The sequence below is a fragment of the Orcinus orca genome, chromosome 3, assembly GCF_937001465.1.
Source record: "Orcinus orca chromosome 3, mOrcOrc1.1, whole genome shotgun sequence".
Lineage (NCBI taxonomy): Eukaryota > Metazoa > Chordata > Mammalia > Artiodactyla > Delphinidae > Orcinus > Orcinus orca.
Window position 1 is genome coordinate 65,705,717 of NC_064561.1, and position 25,305 is coordinate 65,731,021.

Below are 25,305 nucleotides of genomic sequence, written 5' to 3' on the forward strand. Positions count from 1 at the left end.
TATTGGAATCAACCGATGTTTTGGGCAATCAGTTTACGTATCAAGAAATGTCACGTCTGGGTTAATCCTCACTGGACCTTTCTGAAATGAGCCAGAGGTATACCATATCCCTAAGAAGAAGACTAGGCTCGCTGATATGGTAGTTTAGAGGTCAACAAGTGAATTCAGCTCTCTTTAGGCAATAAAAGGGGTGAGGCCATGATAAAAAATACTCTTCCCTTGCACTACTCATGTATGTAAAAATATAATATGCTTATGAAATGATGTTAATCTTCACATTAGGTACACACATACAGAAACACACAAACATACATGTATACACCAATACCACCTAGTATCTTGGCAAATTCTCAATGCCATGTTTGAAGACCTACGGAACACTTAAAAACCCCGTGAGGCTTATGGGAGATTCCTGAACTCTAATTATGTTTTGAGAAAAGTAGATTATTGATTCCTGAGGTTTAGAACTATTCATATTTCAAAAGCTTGAGCTCCAAAGAGAAACAACAAAGAAAGAGAAATCAAAAGCGTTACATTGAGCCACGATGTAGAAGGACTAACAGGGCCTGCAAATGGGTACTTGCTACCAGGAAAAAAAACAACTCTAAAATTACATAATTAGAGGATCATTGAGGGAATGGACATGCCATTTATCAGTACGAATCAGTATAAGTAAAATTTTCCTTTGCACAAAATACTCATATCAAGACTCCTGAAAAAGTGTGAGGAGCCCAAGACTACCTTCATTCCAAGGGGAGTAAAGATGACACATCTTTGGGGCTCAGTGGAGATGTATTCTGCTTCATATGGGAGGAGAGATGAAGAGTTTTATTAACTCTGGTTTGAGGCCAAGTTCGCAGGACATAATAATCTGAATTCATAGGAAATAGAAGAGTATAACTAAAGCTCTTATTTCTCTGTGATTACATTTACTTGTCCATGAGGGGGTTATAATTCTATGAATTAAAAATAATGTCATACGGAAAGAATATCAGCTTTTCTAAAATATTATCAGGACTTTTTTTTTTTTTCTGCCTTACGATGCATTAGAAAAACAGAGTATCTGAAATGAAACCTTCTTCAATTTTCATTTTTTCAATAAATATTTATTGATCTCCTCCTGGGTACCAAACCCTGACCCCAGACAGCAGACTCTGACACTAATTCGTTGGTATTTTAATCAGATGTATACTAGAGTATTAATTAACTTGCACATATTCACTTGTTCATATGTCTACCTTTCTCAGTAGACTATAAGCAACCTAAGGTTGGGCATGTGACAGACAACACTTTGAAATCACAATTAAAAAAATTATATAAAGATGGTTTGCTTTATAAAATATTTTATCAGAATCCTAATGTTCATAAAAAGATCTGATTCTAAAAAATGGACTTAGGTAAAAGTTTTAAGAACATATCTCCCGTTACAGTATTATAGACTGGGTCTCTCCACGAGCTAATGAGGAAGGCTGTAGCATGTGGAACATGATAATTGTTTTTTCTTGTTTACTTTAAAAACATTTTATGTTGGGGGGGCTTCCCTGGTGGCGCAGTGGTTGAGAGTCCACCTGCTGATGCGGGGGACACGGGTTTGTTTCCCGGTCTGGGAAGATCCTACATGCCGCGGAGCGGCTGGGCCCGTGAGCCATGGCCGCTGAGCCTGCGCATCCGGAGCCTGTGCTCTGCAACCGGAGAGGCCACAACAGTGAGAGGGCCGCGTACCAAAAAAAAAAAAAAAAATTTATATTGGGGTATAGTTGATTTACAATGTTGTGTTAGTTTCAGGTGTACAGCAAAGTGAGCCAGTTATACATATACATATATCTATTCTTTTTCAGATTCTTTTCCCATGTAGGTTATTACAGAATATTAAGTAGAGTTCCCTGTGCTATACAGTGGGCCCCTGTCGATTACCTATTTTATGTATAGTAGTGTGTGTTAATCCCAAACTCCCGTAAACCCACAACAGAACGAGGATATGGGCGGATAATGAGGAATCGACTGTCCCTGGACTGGCAAAGTCAACAGAATAAAACAGATGGCTACACCCAAACTGAGCCTGAGGATTTCTAGTATTCATTTACTGGAGGACACAGAATTCTTTTTGCAAAAAATAAATTCTTTTTGAGATTATATTTTGACTTATAGTTAGATATCTAGGACCTGTCACATATGGTGTAACCTACAAAAAAACAACAACAAAAACAAAAGATCAGGGAAAGGAGTTTTTTGTCCAAAGAGAAAATGCCAAAAAAATTAATCATAATATTCCATAGTTTTGCAGACAAGATGGCCAAACATGCAGACTCTTTACTGATATCCCTCCATGGGCCATATGATAAGGAAATCTGAAACCTGGCACTCTCTGACTACAAGATCACTACAGTTTTCTTTGACAGGAGACCTCACGTAATGAGACTGAGAGCTTCTAAGCGGACAGATGTCTAAGCTGAAATGCTGGCGATCCTTCCTGAGGGTGAGTAGGAAGGTGATTATTCCAGAGAAGGAGTGGGGAGTGAAATCAATAGCAAATCAAATGTTTAGTGGTTAAGGCAAACTATACTACGACAAATTCTACCGCATTTGCAATCCGTTAAGAAATAAAGAGAAAATGATTCAGCAATGTCACTCAAAACAGGAGGACTTTTGTCAGGTGGGCAAATGAATACTTGCTCCTGACAGAAAAACAGAATGAGAACAGGCAGCCTAAAAGATTTTTTTTTTTTTAATTAACCAAATCATTCAAATACAGAGCTGGACTTCTCTGAGTCACTGATGATTCAAACCAGCTCTGGCATCCGCATCAGAAGGTGTAAGAAGGACCGATGGCAATTATATTGCTGAAGAAAAAAAAATTACAGGCGAGTGGGCTGAAAAAGGAAAACAACAACCAGCTATGAGTCAAACCGACAAGATCAAATGGCCAAAACAGAAAGAATGCCCCCAATGCAAGAGTCTTCTGGAACTGGCTGAAGGCAGTGAGAATGCTTGCTTTCCTCAGGCATGTTCGTCCACAAGAATCTCTCTTCATATTAGTCACAGAAAACAAGAGCTCAGAAACAAAGAAATCATAAAATAAAAGCCCAAACAATTGTAAACATGCATGGGTAACATGTTGGATGCTTTCATGAACATGTGTTCTCCAAGGAGTGACAAACTGGATGTGGACTTGGTCCTTAAAAACACACACTACCGAAGGGCAGGGCCACGTCTGCCCTCACAGACTACATCAAGCATCCATGACGATGACCGGTGAGTCAGTGTCAGCTCATACATTCCTGGTGCCCAGGCCGTGCACAGTAGAGATTAGAGCTCCACAACAGTCATGACATACATAATAAGCATAAATAAGGCAACACAAACGATCAGAACGTATTCTGTTAGCACACAGGAGGCAGTTTTGTGTGACTGAATTTTTCAGGTGCTTTGGGCAGGGACCACTAATGTCCTTGAAACCAAAGTACTAGTTACAGTGGGCAGAGTCTGTGTTTTTTTTGTACAAATCAGGAGCGGAAAAACATGAGTATGCAACCAAATCACTGCAACTAAAAAAAGCAACCGCAGAATAATTTTGGTGATATTGTACTTGTTCTGGGGGTTGCCATGGAAATCTGGGAGCTAAGCTCCTTCACTTTCCATATTTACCAAGTGATTCCCGCTCGCTCCGATGACAAGCGTGCCACATACAAGACGCAGGGTCTCTTGATCACAGAACTCAGAGGCGAGGCCAGGAACGCACATGCCAAATCCGCCTGGCTCGGCAGGCCTGAACACGTCTGGCCCACTGAATACTCAGAGCTGGAGGGTAAATAGGAAACACAGACCTTCGACGCCACTTTGAGGGAGGTTTCTCACCATGCACAGAAGTCTGTCATCATAGAGGCTGATATCTCAGCTTTCCATGAGGTCTCAGACGAGTCGTCAGAAAGAAGATCTTTAACAGCAGCTCCTGACGCCTCACAGAGCCCAAAGGAGGGAACTCACTCTCCACATGATCAAACAGGAAGAAAAGGGAATCGCAAGACAGATGGAGGTTCTGCAGAGACCCAGGGCGTTACACCAAAAATATTAAATGCAAAACGTTTTGCAAAAGCAAAACGCCCAGAGGCTTTCCCGGGCTATGGTGGAGCGAGAGGTGTACTTTCTCTTGCTTGTTAAAGTTTTGCAATGAAGCCTGTAATGTATCATCTTGACAAGACAATGATAATAGCATAGCAGCTTAATGAATTTTGCAATAAAAAATGAGTGCACAGCAATTTCTAAGTTTACCATCTCTGGAAAACACCCAAGTACACAGGAAGCTTGGAATCAGACTTTCTAAAGCAATTTTTCTCCTCTGTAGCTTTTGCTGCTGATAAGAGTGGTGTGCCAAGCCGCACTAAAATCTGAGCTGGTCTGCTTTCATGCTGACCCAGCCTCAGTCCCTACGATAAAAATAATCTGAAGAAGTAGTTTGGGCAGCATATTTGAGCACATGAAAATAGGCTGGGCAATGTTTTAAAAAATAATCTTAAAATGTAGTTGGGGCAATGATGGACTAAACAGGGAGGTGATGAGTGAAAAATGTGGTCAATGTTGTTTGGACCCTAGATGCAGGACATGATATCACAACTTCTGGCAGGTTGTCTTCAGCAAAACCACCACTGATTTTGGTCCCCTGTGGACTGACTGACATTCTCTCCCCATGGTGCCCATAATAACCCTCTGCATTGCAAAGGGAAAGAATGCCAATGAAAATGGAGTGCATGAGAGAATGGGGAAGTCATTGTGGCTGGCCCAGGACGGAAGTGATTCACTGGGATGAGACATGGAGGTACAGTGGGGAGCCTCTCCTGAAACAGCATTTCAAAAACCACGGGGTAGGAACGCGCCTCTAATTAATGGCTGGACAGGGAACTGAATGGTCACAGTTAAGCAGACACTCTGCTACTCACGACATAGCCCTCTTTCTTCCCTGAGAACTTACTTTTCAGGAGGGACAGTCTCCCTTTAGTCTATGGTTCCCCGGTATCTGAGGAAGCCTACATACAGACTGCTTACACCACTGCTCATGAGAAAGAAGAAAATGATAGATTTACTTATTTTTATGCCATGACTCATTGCAAAATGGGTTTGAGATAGTAAATGAAGTGTATGATTAGAGAGTTTTGTTTTTATCACGTAAAAATTAGGCAATACATAATAAATATGCATTCCTCTCCAACTGAAAAGTACAGAATAGCATACAAATAACCTAGATGTATTTTGGTGTGTAAAAGTCCAGTTGTTTTTCCATACGTAGAAACAGACACCTATTTTTTTCTTTTAACAAGGTGGGATTACATAATGCCTAATGCTACAATATCTGTTTTACATAGTGATAATGCCAGAGATGAGAGGCTGGAATATGCTCTTTTTTATTTAATGATCTACCTTGAACTTTTTTCCTGCCATGAGCTTTCCACAGCATCATTTTTTAAGGGCCACATCAACTATGCGGTTCTCACTCACACATGGTAACCATACATAATTAAGATAAGAACCACATTACACCTTACAGTCTGTGTGACAACAGGAATCCCTGTGGATAAACATGTCGTCTGCCAAAACAAACAGGTGTGTCCAGAGCGCCCAGGATCTGCAGAGGCAACCTGAGAAAAGACACATGCTGCAGCTTTGATGGCTCCGAGAGAGGTATTACATAAAGCTCTGAACAGTATGGATTCCCAGTTATTTTTCAGCAAGGAAGACACACATGTTAAGTACATGAGCTGAATTCTCAACCTCTCCCTGGGCCTGTCTGGGAGAGGGTCCAGGATGAATTAACTGAACTAAAAGAATTAATCAGAGCGATAATCCCAGCTGCCAGTTAACAAGATCCATGTAAAATAAAGCCTAAGAATCCATTCCCACCCCACCAAGGCTGCACAACTCGTCCCAGGCTGCTGAAGTGCTGGCACTCCAGCACCAAATGGACTCCCTCTGGGGCCAGGGAGACTTCGCATTACCCTCACATATGGGCCTCTCCTTTGGACTCTGCAGGCTCCAGAGGGGGAATATTTTCTTAGTCAAACATAAGGTAAGACTATAGCCTGATGATAATCATCGTAATCTGAGCTAACATTTATTAGGTGCTGAGTATGTTCTAGGCCCACTGTCAAGTACTTTACATGCACTGGCTCACTTAATCACGGTAATTCCCCTCCAAGGAAGCTATTATTAGTGATTGATTTTACAGATGAACAAATGGAGGTTCAGAAATGAAAAGTAATGGACTCAGGTTTCCCTGGTGGCGCAGTGGTTGAGAGTCCGCCTGCCGATGCAGGGGACACGGGTTCGTGCCCCGGTCTGGGAATATCCCACATGCTGCGGAGCGGCTGGGCCCGTGAGCCATGGCCGCTGAGCCTGCACGTCCGGAGCCTGTGCTCCACAGCAGGAGAGGCCACAACAGTGAGAGGCCCGCGTACCGCAAAAAAAAAAAAAAAAAAAAAGATTAAAAAAAGTAATGGACTCTAGGTCTCAGAGATGGTGGGTGATAGAGATGGCATTGGAAAAAAGCATTGAAACTACAGAGCCCCTGCTTCCAACCACCACCAGCCTGCCCCAAACCCCAACAGAGAGTCTAAGAGACACTCCGCTAATGACAGAAGACAAGCAACCTTGACAATCCCTCCCTCCCCCAAGCTAGTGCTTCTCTAACTTTAGCTGGCATCAGCATCACCAGGGTGCTTTTAAAATTACAGAGGCCTGAGCTCCAGGCATGACCTGATTCAGAATGTACTGGGGAGGAGACCAGGCATCTGTATCTTTCAACAAGCTCCTTACATGATTCTAATGCACACCCAAGTCTAAGAACCACACTTCCAAGAAACATATTTTAACACCTTGGGACAGGTATACTTTGGAGATATTTTGGGTTTGGTTCCAGACCACTGCAATAAAGCAAATATTGCAATAAGGCAAGTCACATGAATTTTTGGGTTTCCCAGCGCATATAAAAGTTATGTTCACCCTACACTGTTGTCTATTAAGTATGTAATAGCACTATGTCTAAAACAACAATATACACACTTTAATTACAAAAAACTTTATTGCCAAAAAAAGCTAACCATCATCTGACATCGCAGTGTTGCCACAAACCTTCAATTTGTGGAAAGCGCAGTATCTGCGAAGTGCAATAAAGCAAAGTGCAATAAAAAGGGGTATGCCTGTGTTAAGTACTAAAAATTCGGGACAAAATAAGTGATATGTGTCACCCTGCAACCTTTTGGAAGAAATCTTAAAAAGTACAAGACCTGCGTGCTTGGTTCCCTCTAATCCTCTGGCTCTACCTTCTGCAGTTGCCTGGAAAAAGTATAGCTTTCACCTAGACATACCAGTCCAATCTCTGCTGCATGATGTATCTGCGTGTTAACTTGGAGATTAAACAGTAATCTCCTTTGCTACCATTCATCTGGCAGCACAGTCGAAAAACCTCCTTCCATCTGTTCTAAAGTGATCACAAACGAGAGTGACTGCCTTGGCCCAGCATATTAAGTGACTGCTGAAAGCACACTGCTTGCTGCAGAGCTGGGGTGACATTGGGGGGGGGGGTCATCGTGTAGCTGCTGCTTGCCACCACACGTATTGAGGAACCCATTCAATATGGTTCAACTGCCTCCGTGGCAACGCTGGACTCTGGGACAGATGGTTTTTATGGCTTCCTTAACTCAGTGTAGCAAGGTTTTCACTTCGGCAGCTCAAGAAGTGACAACCTGGCATGGGGAAGGGGCATGACTTGGGTACAAATCCCTTCTCTGCCGTTCGCCAGCTGTGTGACTGCTTAACCCTTCGAGTCCTGGTTTACTTGTTTGTAAAATGTGGATGATGAGAACCTACCTCATGGGGTGATTACCAATTATAAGGACGAGATGAGATAACACTGGGAAAAGGAAAAAGCCATCTGGAGAAGACTCCACTACCACTCTCAGATTAAAGTGGACGAGTCTTACAGAGGTGCCTGGGCACACAACTGGTCTACCCACACGGAATGAAAAACTCCTTCTGGAAAATAAAACACACATCAGTGAGCATCAACTAACATGCCGGATACCTCCATGACAATCTGAGGCCAGAGTGTTGGCACAGATTCACTTCTAAGAGATAAGAATGGGCTCCAACTTCTGCACAGGGCAGGGGCACTGCAGCGAGGTGAAGGGGAAACGTGTGCTGGTGGGAAGCACCCAAGGGAACTACTCTGGGAGTTCTGGGCTCATCAAGCATGTCAACTAGGGGCTGACCCATGGATCACAGAACAAATATTAAACTGCAAGTATGCCAATGAGGAGGAAAAACATAACTGAACTCAAAAGGGAGTAGGCACACAGACATAATAGGAAATGAGGTTCTGAGAGTATCATATGAAGTCTGAAGGTAGAAGAGAGGTACATGGAGATATTGTGTAGGTGTACGTGTTTGTGTGTGTGTGTGTGTTCTCACAGGTGCGATCCCTGTAACAAGATATCTACTCTGTGGCAAGAATCTGAAGAAAGGTAAGGTCATGTGAAACCTGGAGAGGTGTCACAACGAACCCAGAGTGCACAACGTGAAATCGACAGATGAATGGCGAGTGTCCACAGTGATATAAACAGCTAATGGACAACATCTGAACCCAGTTCCAGTTGAGCAGACAAAGGAATCTTGAGTTTGTGTGTTTAGGTTAAGAAGAAAGATCTGAGCCAGTCAGAAATTTAGAGCAAGCTCTGTGGACTCCGAACTGTGGTACGTATTCCACAGGTGGACACACAACAATTCTAAGGTCAAATGTGGATGAACATTTTTTAGCTGAACAGTTTCATATTTATTTTAATGTATATTAGAGAGTAATACAGTAAGACAATAAAATTCACGTTGTAGAAATTTTACTGAGTAGGATGAGGCCGTGTAAAGAAGTGAACTGCTTTCAAATTGATTTATATAAATATATTAAACAAACAACAGTGCAAAAGTTATGTTTTTGTAGCCCAAAGAGTGAATGAAGGCCTATGTAAATGATTCAAGTTTGGGAAGTACTGAGCTAGGTATGGAAAGAGGCCTTAATCTGAAAAACATCACTGTATGGAAATACAGCGTTTTTTTTCCCCCACAAATTACCTGCAGTCTTCCCCAGCATTTTAACTCCAAAGAGTAAACTCAGTGAAGTGCTTTGATAGTCTTCTATCTTTGTCCATAGACCAAAGGGGAGGGTTTGTGTGTGAAAACAGTACACTGTGACCTGCTCATCTAACGGTGGCGAGTGGCTGCACCGCAACCTAGGAGGGGCGAGAGCTGGCAGAACCTTCCAGCTCCTGCTCCTATGGTGCCTTTCCAGGCCAGCCTGGACATTACTCTAATTTCCCAGGAAAATAAGCGTTTCTAAAATCAACTCTAAAAAGTATATGTATACACGCACCCCTATGTGCTTTCCAATGAAAATGTTTCTGCAGAGAAAGGGAGGAAAGTTGAGCACCCCACAAATATCTGCGCATATGGAGATTCCAGCCCCATTTCCACGGAGCGTCTCCTCGTGTTCAGAGGGAAGATGTAGTGCTTCACTGTCTTCCCGTCTCCCATCCTCCTGTCCCCTGTGTGCAGACAGGGACGGCTTGATCTGCAGCTTAGGCACGTCTGCTTTCACACATCCTTAACTTTCACCTGCTGCCTCGTGTGATAAAATTAATCTTGGGCAAGGATCTAATTGATTTTCTCCTAATCGCCATCTTCTTTCTTACATGCTCCCAGAATATGCTTTAAGACCTGATCCAGAGCTGCCTCTGTTTCCATCTAACCATAAACTCGGCACTATTTCAAGTCTTAGAGGAATTTACCAATATCGTCTGATCTGTCCTGATCTGCACTGTACATTGCTTAGTACAAAACCTTAGGTGACTGTGGCTGTCGTGGAAACATGAGAAGCATCTCACCCCACAGCTCGATGCTGTGTTTGTGGCAGATGTGGGTGAGGCCAGGCCTGTTCCAAGTGTTCTTTGTTACAGACCACAGCAAGAACGACCCCAGCCAGATACTTAAGGGGAACACAGGCTATTGTTCGATGGGAAGCCAATCCCAGTATAGGTCAAAGCCCTAAAACTGTGCATATCTGCTGACCAAGAAATTCTTCCAGGAATTGATCATAAGGAAATCATCATGAATATGAACAGATTTAGCTATGAGGATGATTATAGTGGCTTTACTCATAAAAGCAACATATCTGAAACAAGCTCAGCGGTTGCACCAACGTGCAGCCATATTATGGGATATGACGACCTCTTTAAAAGCAGTGATCCTCTGAGGGTGGGGAAGATTTGTGTTCAGGAGTAATGATAAGGGAGGCCATTACTTCTGAACGACAAAGGGATAAAAACCATTTTCTGTAACAAAGATAGAGATGCCAATCCAGATATGGAGTCTCTTTTCTCTTCAAAGCAAAGTGGGTCATTTTTCTGATTTGCGCCTTTACTGTAACTCACAGAGAATATTATATATATTATATATATACAATAAATATCATATTTATATAAATATATAAAAATAAACATACAAATACATAAAAATATAATAAGTATATAATAATAATAGCACCGCCACACCTCCCAGCATTTACTGAGAACCATCTGAAGTGCTTTATTCCTCACAACAAGCCTATAAGGAAACTGTTAACCCTGTTTTCCAGAAGAGGAGACTGAGGCCATGCAATGGCAGATAACTGGCCCACGTCACACAGCCAGACAGCAGCCAAGGAGGACTCTCACCCAGGCGCCCGGGGCCCATGAGTGCTTTCAACCACCGCGTTCTCCTGGCTCCCTGAATGCACACATCTGAGAGCAGTTATCCTGCCGACTTACCATTACCTATTCACTTGTCTACTTCCTTTACTCAAATGTGAGCTCCTTACAGACGAGGTCACGTTTTTATACTCCCTGGTGTCTGCGTGTGATTAAACAGGAACTAATAATAGTCGCAGCAGCTCTCAATCGATGGCCCTTGCCACGTCTAGGCCTCTGCCAGCTGCCTAGCTGCATAAGTTCATTGAATCCGCACCACTTCCCTGTGAGGTAGGCCCTATTATCCCTACTTTACAGACAAGTAAACTGAGGCTGAGAGAAGGTAGGAGGCTTGCCTGAATGCTGTCACCGGCACAGGGACCCAGGGCTGCCTGCCTTCGGGCACAGCTGGGACCCTCGACTCCCACCCTCCACCCCTGGACTTCCTCATTACAAAGGCTGAAACCAGACTGGAGATTTGAGGGCCCAGTAACCCAACTGCTGCAAAGAACTCAGAAATCCAGAGGTGAAAACAAGATTCGATACAGCTGTGGTGAGAACACTCTGCTACTTGGAACAAGGAGGGCAATGCTCTCCTATTAACCCGTGAATTAATTCCACACATTTACTAAGCAGCCACTGTGTGTCAGGCCCAGGAGAGGTGGAGGGGAAGGACGAGCAAGCCAAACAAGGCCCCTGTGCAGAGAGAGCCCCACTGCAGTGGGGCGTGTGACTCGCACAAATAAGCACCGAGTTACAACCCGAGAAAAGGAAGGGAAACTGGTTCTAGGGGAGCCGCTAACAAAAGACGGGCCGAATAAGCGACGCCTGAGCTTAGATCTGATCGTGCAGCTGGAGGAAAAGGGGCTCAGCTGTCTGCCCACAGGGGACTGGGAAAGAGGATCCTGGGCAGTGTGGCCCTCCCTTTCATCCTCAGCACCCCTGCTTCCTGTCCTGTTGAGGTTACTCAGCCACGGAACCCGGGAGGGTACAATGGCCGATACAGTGTCCTCAAGGACACAAAAGGCAGCAACGCACACAGAGAGGCTGGAGGTGAGCACCCCGGGCAGCTGGGAGGAGGCCTGGATGTCCCCCGGGGACCACGCTGGCCCTGAGTAGTGGCACTCACGTTTCTCTGTTGACTGCATGGTGTGGAAGAGCGTCAGGGGCCTCTCGCTGCAGGATGGGGGCTTGGAGTCACTGCTCTTCTTCCGAGACAGGTGCAGCTGGGCATTGGTGAGGGGCGCGTCAGGCACGGTGTTAAATATCTGCAAAATAGTTTCATAAAAAGGTTACACGCTACTGTGCACTGGGGAGACAGCACAGGTCCAGACAAGTACGACCGAAAAGCTTGATGGAGTCTAAGAATCAGCAAGAAAAAGACTGAAAAAGACCACCAGGATTTGCTCAGGACTCTATTTTAAACATCTCTAGGAATTGGCATGAAACATCCTCCTTTGGAAGCGCATCCCAAGTTTCGGGAACCATTCACTTCCACTTCTCACCCCTTCTGCTATCATTTCCACAGATCTGCTTTTTGTTGTTCTCTCTCCGGAGCCAATGGAAAGCTGCTGTGCTAAATGTAAGCCATTGTCTGCGAAGAGGGCTTAAAGTTTTTTGACCACCTTTGTCCAGAACGGATGAACTAAAACTACTTTTCCTCATTGGTTCTGTTTCCCAGTTCTTAACAACTGCTTCACAACTTTCTGAGGCTGTGAAACGTGCATTTAAATAACATCCCCCCAAAGAAGCCCAGAACAGGGCAGCACCTTCTAGTCCTCAATCATCCCCAGATGCAGCATCTAGTTCAGCAGCTTTGTGTTATCTTTGATGCTGAGCATTCTTTTTCTTATTTAAAAGAGGGAAAAAAGGTTGTTTCCCCCAAATCTTGATGATAGAAGTAACATACATACTACAAACAGTTTGGAAAATGTAGAAAAGCGTCAAGAAGAAAATAGAAAAATTCTCCCAATTCCACTATTTAGAGGTAACCACTGTTAGCATTTGAGTTTTATTTTCATATGAGGTTTTTTCTTTTAAGCTTTCATTGCAAAAAAAAAGTCTATGGTAAAAACTGAGAAGAAAATTACATAAAAATCATGACAATGCTCATCTTTTTTCCTACAGATCCAAGTACGACAGAATTATTATAATAGTTACCACTTACATGGCGCTTACCATGATTACAGTCACTGCCACGCAAGGTCGGCTCCCTAGGGACCAGTCACTGCGTGTATTTTCCATGTAGCTCACTCAGTTCTGAGTGACCTTGAACTTCAAGTACTGTCCTCACCATTTATAATGAAGGACTGAGGCAGAGAGGTTAAGCTGCCACAATTATAGATACACTTACAGATGATAACATAGAAACCTATGTCCCTAGATTTTCTCAATTCCTTTTAAAATGCATATAATAACAACAACACTAATTCATTCAATCTAGAAAGATCTTTTCAGCATCTCCTTTATACCAGGCACTCTGGGTACAACAGTGCTTGAGGCCAACACGTCTCCTGTGGTTAGAGAATTTGCATCTAGTAGCTGTGATTTACTGAGTATCTACCACGTCAAGTGCTTTGTAGTTATCTCATTTAATGTTAGTTATCTCAAGTGCTTTGAGTTATCTCATTTAATGTTAAAGCACACTTCTCCATAATTGGAATTCTATTCTTTATACAGTTTTGTATCCTATACGTTTTCTCTAACATTATATTGTAACATTTCCCACTTCATGAAGAAAATCTTTACACCTGATTCTTCCTGGTTGTATAACACACCCACTGTATTAAGATATCAATATTCATTGATCCACTCATTATCATCTCTTACTCTCTGGAGCTGGTCTCCTTCTGGATTTTCTCTTTCCCAACAATCACGAGTAATGAGAGCACAGTGGTGGCACCTCCACTCCCCTCACCTATGGGTGGCCCTAGACACATCAGAGTCTTTCTCATGGCTTTCTCTCCTTTGTGTGTGCATTTAAAAGCAGAACTCAGAAGCTGAGACATAGGAAGCAAAGTCATAAGAATGATAAGAATTTCAGCCAAAACAGCTGCTCTCCATGAGTTGGCAGGTCCTTGGGCTCCAATGATGCCAGCCAGCTGGTTCAGTCAGTCTTGCTCCCAAACACAGCTGTCTGAAAACAGCATTATCATATTTTCCCTAGGGGACTGAATTTTCAACAAAATAAATTGAATCACTACATAGCTGAGTTCAACTGGGGAGAGGATGTAAGGAGAGAAGGGGACCTAAAACAAAAACAACAAAAACCTCCTGACTGGGCTTCCCAGGTGGTGTAGTGGTTGAGAGTCCGCCTGCCGATGCAGGGGACACGGGTTCGTGCCCCGGTCCGGGAGGATCCCACATGCCGCGGAGCGGCTGGGACCGTGAGCCATGGCCGCTGAGCCTGCACGTCCGGAGCCTGTGCTCCACAACGGGAGAGGCCACAACAGTGAGAGGCCTGCGTACAACAAAACAAAACAAAACAAAACAAAAACCTTTTGGCTTCCAGAGGAGTTGGAACCCCTAAAAATAAGTACCAGTGTTACACATGTCACCAGGCTCCTTCTGAGCATCTTCAAGGGAAGAAAAGAGAAATTATGGTTGTTGTTGAGCTCAAGGACCACTAAGCTTCTCAGAAGCTCTCTCCCGCTTTGTTCTGTCCTCCAACAATGCTGAGCCAGGGCTGCTCCTAAGTGACACCCCGTGCACCATTACCACTGGCACTTGCTCCTATATAGGAGTGTTTGCCCCTGCCAGCCACTGTGCAAGGTACTTTACATGACTTATCTCTAAGTCAAAGGTACTAAGCGGGATGACCATTCCACAGGGAGAGATTTCCTAATGCCACACGGCTTAGCAGGAGAGGGGCTGGGATGGGACCCTAGGGCTGTAGTTTCTAACATCTCCACTCCCCACCTCTGCAGCAGTCCTCAGCATTCAGCTCGTCTTCTCCAGCTAATCTACACTACAGAAGCCAGTGCCCAAACCCACAAGTACAGATTTCAACAAATAATGATATCCCTTAGCACCCTTCTGCCTCTGGCCTTAAGTACAGCATGTTCGGCAATCCGAGCTAAAAAACATCTGGAAATGAATTCAGACACACTGATAGGTCCCCACCTCCTTATGTCTGGCCTCCAAATTTTTTCTTTTCCTTTTATTTTTTCTTTTTCGTTTCTTTTCTCTTATTTTTTTTTAATACTTTTTATTGGAGTATAGTTTCTTTACAATGTTGTGTCAGTTTGTCTCTTTTCCTAAAGAGCTACTGAGAATGAGATCCTCACTCAACCACAATGTGAAGAAAGATAATACATATGCATTTTCACTTCAACTGTCAGCAGAAATGTGAGCATTTCTTCTTTCCTAAAAACTGTAGTAGATGCTGGAGAAACAAAGAAGAGTGAGTCGTGAGGAAGGACCATGGATTTAGACAGATGCGTGGAAAATTGCTTTCAAAACAGTGTTTATACACGGGCAAACGGGAGGAGACACGGGAACACATGAGAATTACATTCTGCTCATTGGCTGTTTTCTCTAAAAGGAGAGCTACTGGAGCATACTAGAATCAGTTCTAGGAGATGGAGACTTTCACCATGGGCCAGAGCTATAGTCCTGAAGGCCAGCTCTCTGGGTCTCAGTGTGAGCCAGGTCCAGGCTTTTGAAGAACTCCGAAGGGCTATTCTTGAGATCAAATGCACTAATGTGCAAGTGAGGCCTGCTGCGAAATGTGGAGTGCCAGACACGGGACTGTCACCACTATGATTACACATGGTTTTCCCAGGCACAAGGGCACCTCTACAAATCAGACCAAGTCAGAACAGAAGACACAGACCTTCACTAAGGAGTCGAGGCAATCATTCCCCAAATTACTTTTGTTCCTTTAACTCTGAAACTTGAATACATGCAAGTTGTTAAAAGGCTGCTCACTGCCTGGCCACCTTCTCAGCCAGGCCAAAAGATGTGTCTGTGAAGAAAGCTTGAGTTGAATTCTGATGAGAATCCAAATGCTTCACAGTTTTGCTGGTTGTTCCAATCCTATTTTGTTTGGAAGGGATGACTTCAAGAGAATCCCATGAAGTTTCCTTCATTCTGTTGAGAAGAATCACTGTACAAACGCCTCTGCTGAACGATGGAAGCATGAGCTCATGTAATCTCTGAGCAATGGATTTATGGAGCTCTACCATGTGTCTGGAATAATCTCATTTCACAGAGGCTTTCCAACTTAACACAAAAGGGGGGGATTTATTCTGTGCCCCAAGTGCCCCATTAATTCTGTTCAAACTTACAAACGAATTCTGACTTAGTCAGGAATGCCTTAGAAATAAAAGTTACAAGGAAGGCTGTAAGCCTTCTGGAAGCTACCGGGGAGTAAGATTGTAAAATAAAATAAAAATATGATTCTGGGGCTTCCCTGTTGGCGCAGTGGTTGAGAGTCCGCCTGCCGATGCAGGGGACAGGGGTTCGTGCCCCGGTCCAGGAAGATCGCACATGCCGCGGAGCGGCTGGGCCCGTGAGCCATGGCCGCTGAGCCTGCGTGTCCAGAGACTGTGCTCTGCAATGGGAGAGGCCACAACAGTGAGAGGCCCGCGTACCGCGCAAAAAAAAAAAAAAAAAAAAAAAGATTCTGGATAACGCTCCCAAGCGTCCCCAATTTCAAGCTTCCTATAAGTGGAATTAGCAGACCTGTAAATACCAAGCTGCTGTTTCTCCTTAAGCTGTGTGGCAGAGTGGTCAGGGGTGACTTGGCAGAGGCCGTCACATAGAACTGGGCTGAGTCCTGATCCAGCTGCTCAGTGGGCAGGACCTACAGCTACACTGACTTCACCGTCAGAGACATTGGCATCACTGCCATGTCACGGATGTCACCTATATGTGGAATCTAAAAAACAAGGTACAAATGGACTTCTTTATAAAACAGAAACAGAGTCACAGATGTAGAAAACAAGCCTATGGTTACCAAGGGGGAAAGGGAGGGAGGGATAAATTGGGAGATTGGGACTGACATAGACACACTACTATATATAAAACAGATAACTAATAAGAACCTACCTTATAGCACAGGGAACTCTGCTCAATACTCTGTAATGACCTATATGGGAAAAGAATCTAATATATGTATAACTGATTCACTTTGCTGTACAGCAGAAACTAACACAACATTGTAAATCAACTATACGCCAATAAAAATTAATTAAAAAATAAACCTAAACACCATCAAAAAAAAGTATATATATATAAAAATATATATATATATAAATATATATATATAGGAAAGGAATTTACAGTCATTATATGGGTATAAAGCAAATAGGTGTTGGAGCTATACAGACTTGGGTTCAACTCGGGCAAGAGCCTTAACCCCTCTGAGACTGTTTCCCTTGTGTAAATGGGGATCTAACACCTGTCTTGCAGGGATACTGAAAAGCTAATGCATATTAAATGCTGAGCACAGAACCTGACAGAGTGGGCTGGAGGTAGTGGTGGTATAAGTGACAATAAAAATATCCAAAGTTTATTGAGTGTTTATCATGCTGTTATTTACATGGATTATCTCAGGATTTTACTCTACTATTATTCTTGTCATCTTGTAGGTGAGGAAACTGAGACTCATTGAGACTAACAGATTTGTTCAAGGTCACATAAATGAGTACAGCTGGACTGGGACTTAAGACAGCTTAGCTGGACTGTCTGGGTCTTAACCACCTGTGGCCTTTATACGTGTCAGTAATTTGAGAGACAGAGGACGAAATGCAAAGATCATAAGTTCTGGAGTCTGATGGATCTGATTTTAGTCACTCACTAGCTCTGTGACTTTGAGCAAGTTATATAACTCTGACCTTTAGCTGTCACATCTGTAAAAACTCCCGGGACTGAGGCGAGGACTGAAGCACCTAACACTGTTTCACACTCAGTGTTCAAAAGACATGATTGCATTAATAAAAAAGTATAAGAAGGGAAATGACTGGAGACTCAACAATGAATTATCTGCAGGCAGGACATGAAGATTTAATTTATAAGTGCAAATTTAATTACTGCTCTTTGTATAACATCGATCTCAACTGCTTACAACATTAGAATTTGCTGTTCTTTTCCCGTTGCATTGTCTACAAAATTCAAATTTCACTGGCCCCCCTCAGGCCCATCTTGACATTGGAGACCATTGACACTTGTGGAATTTATTCTTAGCCGTGTCACATACACATTTTTAAACCTTTTCCAATCCCATCTGTAACATGCTCCTGCAATTTACAAGGATTAGAAGTCTTCCCGTAACGTGTGTGGTATACTCTTTATTACGTGCTGTGATTTTTATGGGAGGAAAATTAGGTCATGATGAAGAGTTCCTGGTCTGTAACTGCAAAGTAGCTCTGAGACAATAAATCAATGACAGAGGCCTAGGATTACAAGGCAAAAGAGAAAGGCTTCTATAAGAGAAGAGACTAAGCATTTTCCTAAAACATAAATGTATCAGCGTTTCAAGTAACAAAAAATAATAACAAGTCATGGGCTTGGTTAGTCCGAGGAGTATCTGCTTTGGAGGTGGAGGATTAGGCCTACGGAGCATGGCTCACACACTGCCCACTCTTTCTATCCACAGGCTGTAGAACAGGACTGCTCAGGGCACGAGAAGCCATAAACCCAGCACCTTTCTGCTGGAAAGCCAGGCAAGTCTTAGCAGGGCTCATTTAATATACCAGTTAAGAAGCCAAATTCAGAGGCTACAGACACAGAGAGGTTTTTTTTTAAGGAGAGTTGGAAGTCCGATGTCCTGTTGATATCAGCATTTTGGCCCAGGGAACAACAATTCGGAAAGTAGTTTGAGTAGTTTTATTAAAAGTCCCTCAAAAGGAAACAATTCCATTTAGTAACTGGCAGTATATACAGTCAACCTGGGTAATCCATGGGATACTGTGATTTTCCTTATCTCCAGAAAGATTCTATTTCCTGTTTTCTTTGCTGACAGAGAGGAATGGATTAAAACATAACAAAACTCCACCCTTATTTGAGAACCATTAAAGGAGCTCACACAATGATTGGTTTATCTGGGGCTTCATTGGCTGGGGGTGGGGGTGCTGCAGAATACAGATGTTCAGATCCACAACCTTATGACACTAACGAAGAACTGTCTGCATGGCACTTGACACAGCAAATAGAAGAAAAGCCTGTGACAGAAGCATTCCAGCTGAGCATATAAGTAAATCTAGCTTATTTCTAAACCTAACATGGACAGGACCAAAAAGAATACACTCAGAAACCAATGTAAGGAAAGGTAACAGCAACAACAATAAATCAACGAACAGATGAAAAAAGCCATGGTCATGAGGCACAAGAGTAAAGTGTGCAGGCATTCTTCTTCATCACCATCATTATCATCACCATCACCATCATCATCAATTTTGCATATCAACAGCCGATTGAAATAACAAGGAAATGAAATACAACTGCCCAACACTTTGTCAGTTGCCAGAAACTGTTCAAATCAATTGCATTCTATTAATTGATGCACATTTTGTGTACAAACCCCAACACTGATACAATGGATTCCAAAGCCACCGACATCTTGGTAAAAGCAGATCAAGGCAGTTTGGTGGGCCCAAATCAACTCAAATCAAGACAACCTTGAAAGACACTACCATGTTAACAGGAACGCAAGTTTGCTTAGGACTCGCTGCTTACACTAGCTGTTAAGCAAGGACATCCATGGTTGCTCACTCTTCTCCTTGACATATAAGATTAAAAGTTAACATGTATTAAAAAGGGGCAAAAAAAAAAGGGGGCACTGATCTTTGGGCATTTCTAAGAATTAACAACTCAAAGATCACCACTCCTACCTCTTCCAAAGCCTACTGATGGACTGGAAAAAGAATCATGATAACTTATTTTGTAAAACATCAATAGCCATTCAAAGGAGCAATACTGATAAAAGCACACGGTGCATGGGCACATGTGCACACCCAGGTCCTGCTTCATGTGCAGAAACGCTTTTGAATGCCACAGCCAAAAGAAACATCGTGGACTGTTCAAAACAATCCTACTATTACATGTTGGAACTTAACAGGAAGATGTTAAGACATACACATAATCTGAGATTTCATGTTTAACCAAATCTATGAAAAGGTGGCAGTATGATTCTTGACAGGATTGTTTTTCCTAGACATTTAAATTTTTCAAAGTCATTGGCAAGCTAACCTTTAAAAAGAGAAATAAAAGGAAAACCTTGTAAGAAATTGCAGAATTTCTGGGCTTTTCGGTATCTTGAACAATGACAGCGTTCAGTATTTTGAAATCTTAACTAGATGCATATAAATATTGATAACTTCCACTATAACCCCAAGTATTGGGCTAATTGATGTTTTAAGGCTCAGGGTGACAAGGTGTGAGCTGGGTAAAGATTCTGTGCATATAGAAATGGTAACTTAAAATAATTATTACCCTGGGCTTCCCTGGTGGCGCAGTGGTTGAGAGTCTGCCTGCCAATGCAGGGGACATGGGTTCGAGCCCTGGTCTGGGAAGATCCCACGTGCCACGGAGCAACTGGGTCCGCGAGCCACAAATACTGAGCTCTGCGCGTCTGGAGCCTGTGCTCCGCAGCAAGAGAGGCCGCGACAGTGAGAGGCCCGCGCACCACGATGAAGAGTGGCCCCCGCTTGCCACAGCTAGAGAAAGCCCTCGCATAGAAACGAAGACCCAACAGAGCCAAAAATAAATAAATGAATAAATAAATTTATTAAAAAAAATTATTACCGTAAAGCAAACAGAGAAAGAGCCAAAGTCTTTGCCCTCTGAACTTTTAACTCTGAAATCTGACTACAGATAAAAAGACTCAGACTCTCAAGTCTGTTCTTTAGCTTTCAGAGAATCCAAGTCAAGTCCAGGGTATGGAGCTGTTGATGGGAAATGATGCCATGAGCTACTATTTCCCTTTAGGAAGTCTGGCAAAAAGACCCAAATAAAAGCCATTAGGATCCTACTCTACCCTGTAATAAGTAAAGGCTGTAGGTCAAAGGTTACAGTCTCTGGGCAAGACTTTTAAAATATATAGCCACAAGCTTACTACAGTGTGGTAAACTCTATGGTTTTGTTTTTATTTAGTGAGTGATTCTGATATCAGCAACCAGAGAACAAGCTGGTTCACCTTCCAGGGATGTCCTTCTCAAGTGCTGATACAATCATTTTCCCTCGCTACTTGGAATCCCCTGAGAGCTCCCATTTTTCAGAAGGAAATGCCAACCTTTTCCCATAGCTTTCAAGACCCTTGACAGAGAGGCTCAGTCCAATCTCTGGCATCATCTCTGACCACTTGCTAACATAACCCAAAGTTCTTTCACAACCATTTCGTTTTAATACACACGAGTTGATTGACGTTGATTAACTGATTAATGTTCCTCTGGAAGGCTGTCCCCCCATCTCCATTCTTGCTCTGCCTAGAAATTGTCTATTTATCTGTCAGAGCCAGGTACAAGCAGAATTAAATTATTTCTCCTCAGTGGTACCACACACTTTATTCATCTTACTGGATGCCACTTAGCACACTATATTATGGTTAGTTATATCCTGAGAAAACAGGAGGGCCTTGGAAAACACGGTCCTGTCTCATTTATCTTAGGTCAAGAGTAGGTGCTCAATAAATGCAGTCATTAGAGATTAACAAGAATAGATTTAATAGCTTGGGTTACGAAAGGAGTCCTAAGTTCAACCCTAGTTCTTCTCCTAACAAGCTGTTTTTTCAACTCTATGGACTTTAGGTTCAAAATTTGTAAAATAGAGCTAAAAATACTGACCTTACAGTGTTGCTGTGAAAAATAAATGATATGATGAATAAAAGGCTGCTTAGCACAATGCCTTGGGGACAATAAGCTGTAAGTAAAAGTTAACTATTACTATCATTAGTTTTAGTACTGCTGGACTATGTACATTAAAAAGACCCATTACCTTCAACTGAGTAAATAAATCAGTCTGTATTAGCAACATGGAAAAAGAAGAATTATCAGGAGCCCCCATGCATAATCCTTATCTTCTGGCTTTTTCCTCTCTGCCTTCACTTACGTTGGGATATATATTTTGTACAAATTGGTCCAAACATTGCTCCCCTCCCCAGGGCTGTGCAGGAGGTGAAGGACCAAGTTTCTGAAGCATCACAACAGGGTAAGTATGTGGTTAGCGTACTTAATTTGACCAAATTGAATGTCTTTGAGAAACACATCACTAAGGCTCCCATGAACGAGAAACAGGTGGGATCTCTGTGACAAGAGATGATCAGCAGGGGATGTTTCTAGACAAACAGGTGCTCTCTTTTTTCTTCTTTTTGTAAACAAGCTTCTGTCTCCTTTTTTTGAATTTTTGAATTTTCTTTTATTTATTTTCTTATACAGCAGGTTCTCATTAGTCATCAATTTTATACACATCAGTATATACATGTCAATCCCAATCGCCCAATTCATCACACCCCCACCCCGCTCCTTCCCCCCTTGGTGTCCATAGGTTTCTTCTCTACATCTGTGTCTCAATTTCTGCCCTGCAAACCGCTGCAGCTGTACCATTTTTCTAGGTTCCACATATATGCATTAATATACGATATTTGTTTTTCTCTTTCTGAATTACTTCACTCTGTATGACAGTCTCTAGATGCATCCACGTCTCTACAAATGATCCAACTTCGTTCATTTTTATGGCTGAGTAATACTCCATTGTATATATGTACCACATCTTCTTTATCTATTCATCTGTTGATACGCATTTAGGTTGCTTCTATGACCTGGCTATTGTAAATACTGCTTCAATGAACACTGGGGTGCATGTGTCTTTTTGAATTATGGTTTTCTCTGGGTATATGCCCAGTAGTGGGATTGCTGGGTCATATGGTAATTCTATTTTTAGTTCTTTGAGGAACCTCCATACTGTTCTCCATAGTGGCTGTACCAATTTACATTCCCACCAACAGTGCAAGAGGGTTCCCTTTTCTCCACACCCTCTCCAGCATTTGTTGTTTGTAGATTTGCTAATGATGCCCATTCTAATTGGTGTGAGGTGATACCTCATTGTAGTTTTGACTTGCATTTCTCTAATAATTAGTGGTGCTGAGCAGCTTTTCATGTGCTTCTTGGCCAACTGTATGTCTTCTGTGGAGAAACGTCTATTTAGGTCTTCTGCCCATTTTTGGATTGGGTTGTTTGTTTTTTTAATAGTGAGCAGCATGAGCTGTTTATATATTGCTGAGATTAATCCTTAGTCCATTGATTCATTTACAAATATTTTCTCCCATTCGGAAGGTTGTCTTTTCGTCTTGTTTATGGTTTCCTTTGCTGTGCAAAAGCTTTGAAGTTTCATTAGGTCCCATTTGTTTATTTTTGCTTTTATTTCCATTACTCTAGGAGGTGAATCAAAAAATATCTTGCTGTGATTTATATCAAAGAGTGCTCTTCCTATGTTTTCCTCTAAGAGTTTTATAGTGTCCGGTCTTACATTTACGTCTCTAATCCATTTTGAGTTTATTTTTGTGTATGCTGTTAGGGAGTGTTCTACTTTCATTCTTTTACACGTAGCTGTCCAGTTTTCCCAGCACCACTTATTGAAGAGGCTGTCTCTTCTCCATTGTATATTCATGCCTCCTTTGTCATGGATTAGCTGACCAAAGGTGTGTGGGTTTATCTCTGGGCTTTCTATCTTGTTCCATTGATCTATATTTCTGTTTTTGTGCCAATACCATATTGTCTTGATTATTGTAGCTTTGTAGTATAGTCTGAAGTCAGGGAGTCTGATTCCTCCAGCTCTGCTTTTTTCCCTCAAGATGGCTTTGGCTATTCAGGGTCTTTTGTGTCTCCATACACATTTTAAGTTTTTTGTTCTAGTTCTGTAAAAAATGCCATTGGTAATTTGATAGGGATTACATTGAATCTGTAGATTGCTATGGGTAGTATAGTCATTTTCACATTACTGATTCTTCCAGTCCAAGAACATGGTATGTCTCTCCATCTGCTGGTATCATCTTTAATTTCTTTCATCAGTGTCTTGTAGTTTTCTGCATACAGGTCTTTTGTCTCCCTAGGTAGGTTTATTCCTAGGTATTTTATTCTTTTTGTTGCAACGGTAAACGGGAGTGTTTCCTTAATTTCTCTTTCAGATTTTTCATCATTAGTATATAGGAATACAAGAGATTTCTGTGCATTAATTTTGTATCCTGCAACTTAACCAAATTCATTGATTAGCTCTAGTAGTTTTCTGGTGGCATCTTCAGGATTCTCTATGCATAGTATCATGTCATCTGCAAACAGTGACAGTTTTACTTCTTTTTTTCCAATTTGTATTCCTTTTATTTCTTTTTCTTCTCTGATTGCTGTGGCTAGGACTTCCAAGACTATGTTGAATAATAGTGGTGAGAGTGGACATCCTTGTCTTGTTCCTCATCTTAGAGCAAATCCTTTCAGTTTTTCACCATTGAGAATGATGTTTGCTGTGGGTTTGTTGCATATGGCCTTTATTATGTTGAGGTAGATTCCCTCTATGCCTACTTTCTGGAGAGTTTTTATCATAAATGGGTGTTGAATTTTGTCAAAAGCTTTTCCTGCATCTATTGAGATGATCATATGGTTTTTATTCTTCAATTTGTTAATATGGTGTATCACATTGATTGACTTGTGTATATTGAAGAATCCTTGCATCCCTGGGATAAATCCCACTTGATCATGGTGTGTGATCCTTTTCATGTGTTGTTGGATTCTGCTTGCTAGTATTTTGTTGAGGATCTTTGCATCTATATTCATTAGTGATATTGGTCTGTAATTTTTTTTTTTTTGTAGGATCTTTGTCTGGTTTTGGTATCAGGGTGATGGTGGCCTCATAGAATTAGCTTGGGAGTGTTCCTTCCTCTGCAACTTTTCAGAAGAGTTTGAGAAGGATGGGTGTTAGCTCTTCGCTAAATGTTTGATAGAATTCACCTGCGAAGCCATCTGCTCCTGGACAGTTTGTTGGAAATTTTTAACCACAGCTTCAATTTCATTACTTGTGACTGGTCTGTTCATATTTTCTATTTCTTCCTGGTTCAGTCTTGGAAGGTTATACCTTTCTAAGAATTTGTCCATTTCTTCCAAGTTGTCCATTTTATTGGCATAGAGTTGCTTGTAGTAGTCTCTTAGGATGCTTTGTATTTCTGCGGTGTCTGTTTTAACTTCTCCTTTTTCATTTCTAATTTTATTGATTTGAGTCTTCTCCCTCTTTTTCTTGATGAGTCTGGCTAATGGTTTATCAATTTTGTTTATCTTCTCAAAGAACAAGCTTTTAGTTTTGTTGATCCTTGCTATTGTTTTCTTTGTTTTTATTTCATTTATTTCTGCTCTGATCTTTATGATTTCTTTCCTTCTGCTAACTTTGGGTTTTGTTCATTCTTCTTCCTCTAGTTCCTTTAGGTGTACTATTAGACTGTTTATTTGAGATTTTTCTTGTTTCTTGAGATAGGCTTGTATAGCTATAAACTTCCCTCTTAGAACTGCTTTTGCTGTATCCCATAGGTTTTGGATCATTGTGTTTTCATTGTCATTTGTCTCTA

The 25,305-nt window shown here is 42.0% G+C and overlaps 1 protein-coding gene across 6 annotated transcripts in view; it reads right to left on the reverse strand.

Annotated features, from left to right (window-relative positions):
• ARHGAP26 (Rho GTPase activating protein 26) overlaps nucleotides 1-25,305 on the reverse strand; it is a 488,078-nt gene that overhangs the window by 74,421 nt on the left and 388,352 nt on the right. For all 6 annotated transcript variants that reach the window (XR_004477116.2, XM_033406543.2, XM_033406546.2 and 3 more), the window contains one exon: nucleotides 11,890-12,028. Coding sequence is in view for 5 of the 6 variants with exons in the window: in XM_033406543.2 (XP_033262434.1) it covers nucleotides 11,890-12,028 (139 nt within the window). In the remaining variant the exon portion in view is untranslated. The remainder of the gene's footprint in view (nucleotides 1-11,889; nucleotides 12,029-25,305) is intronic.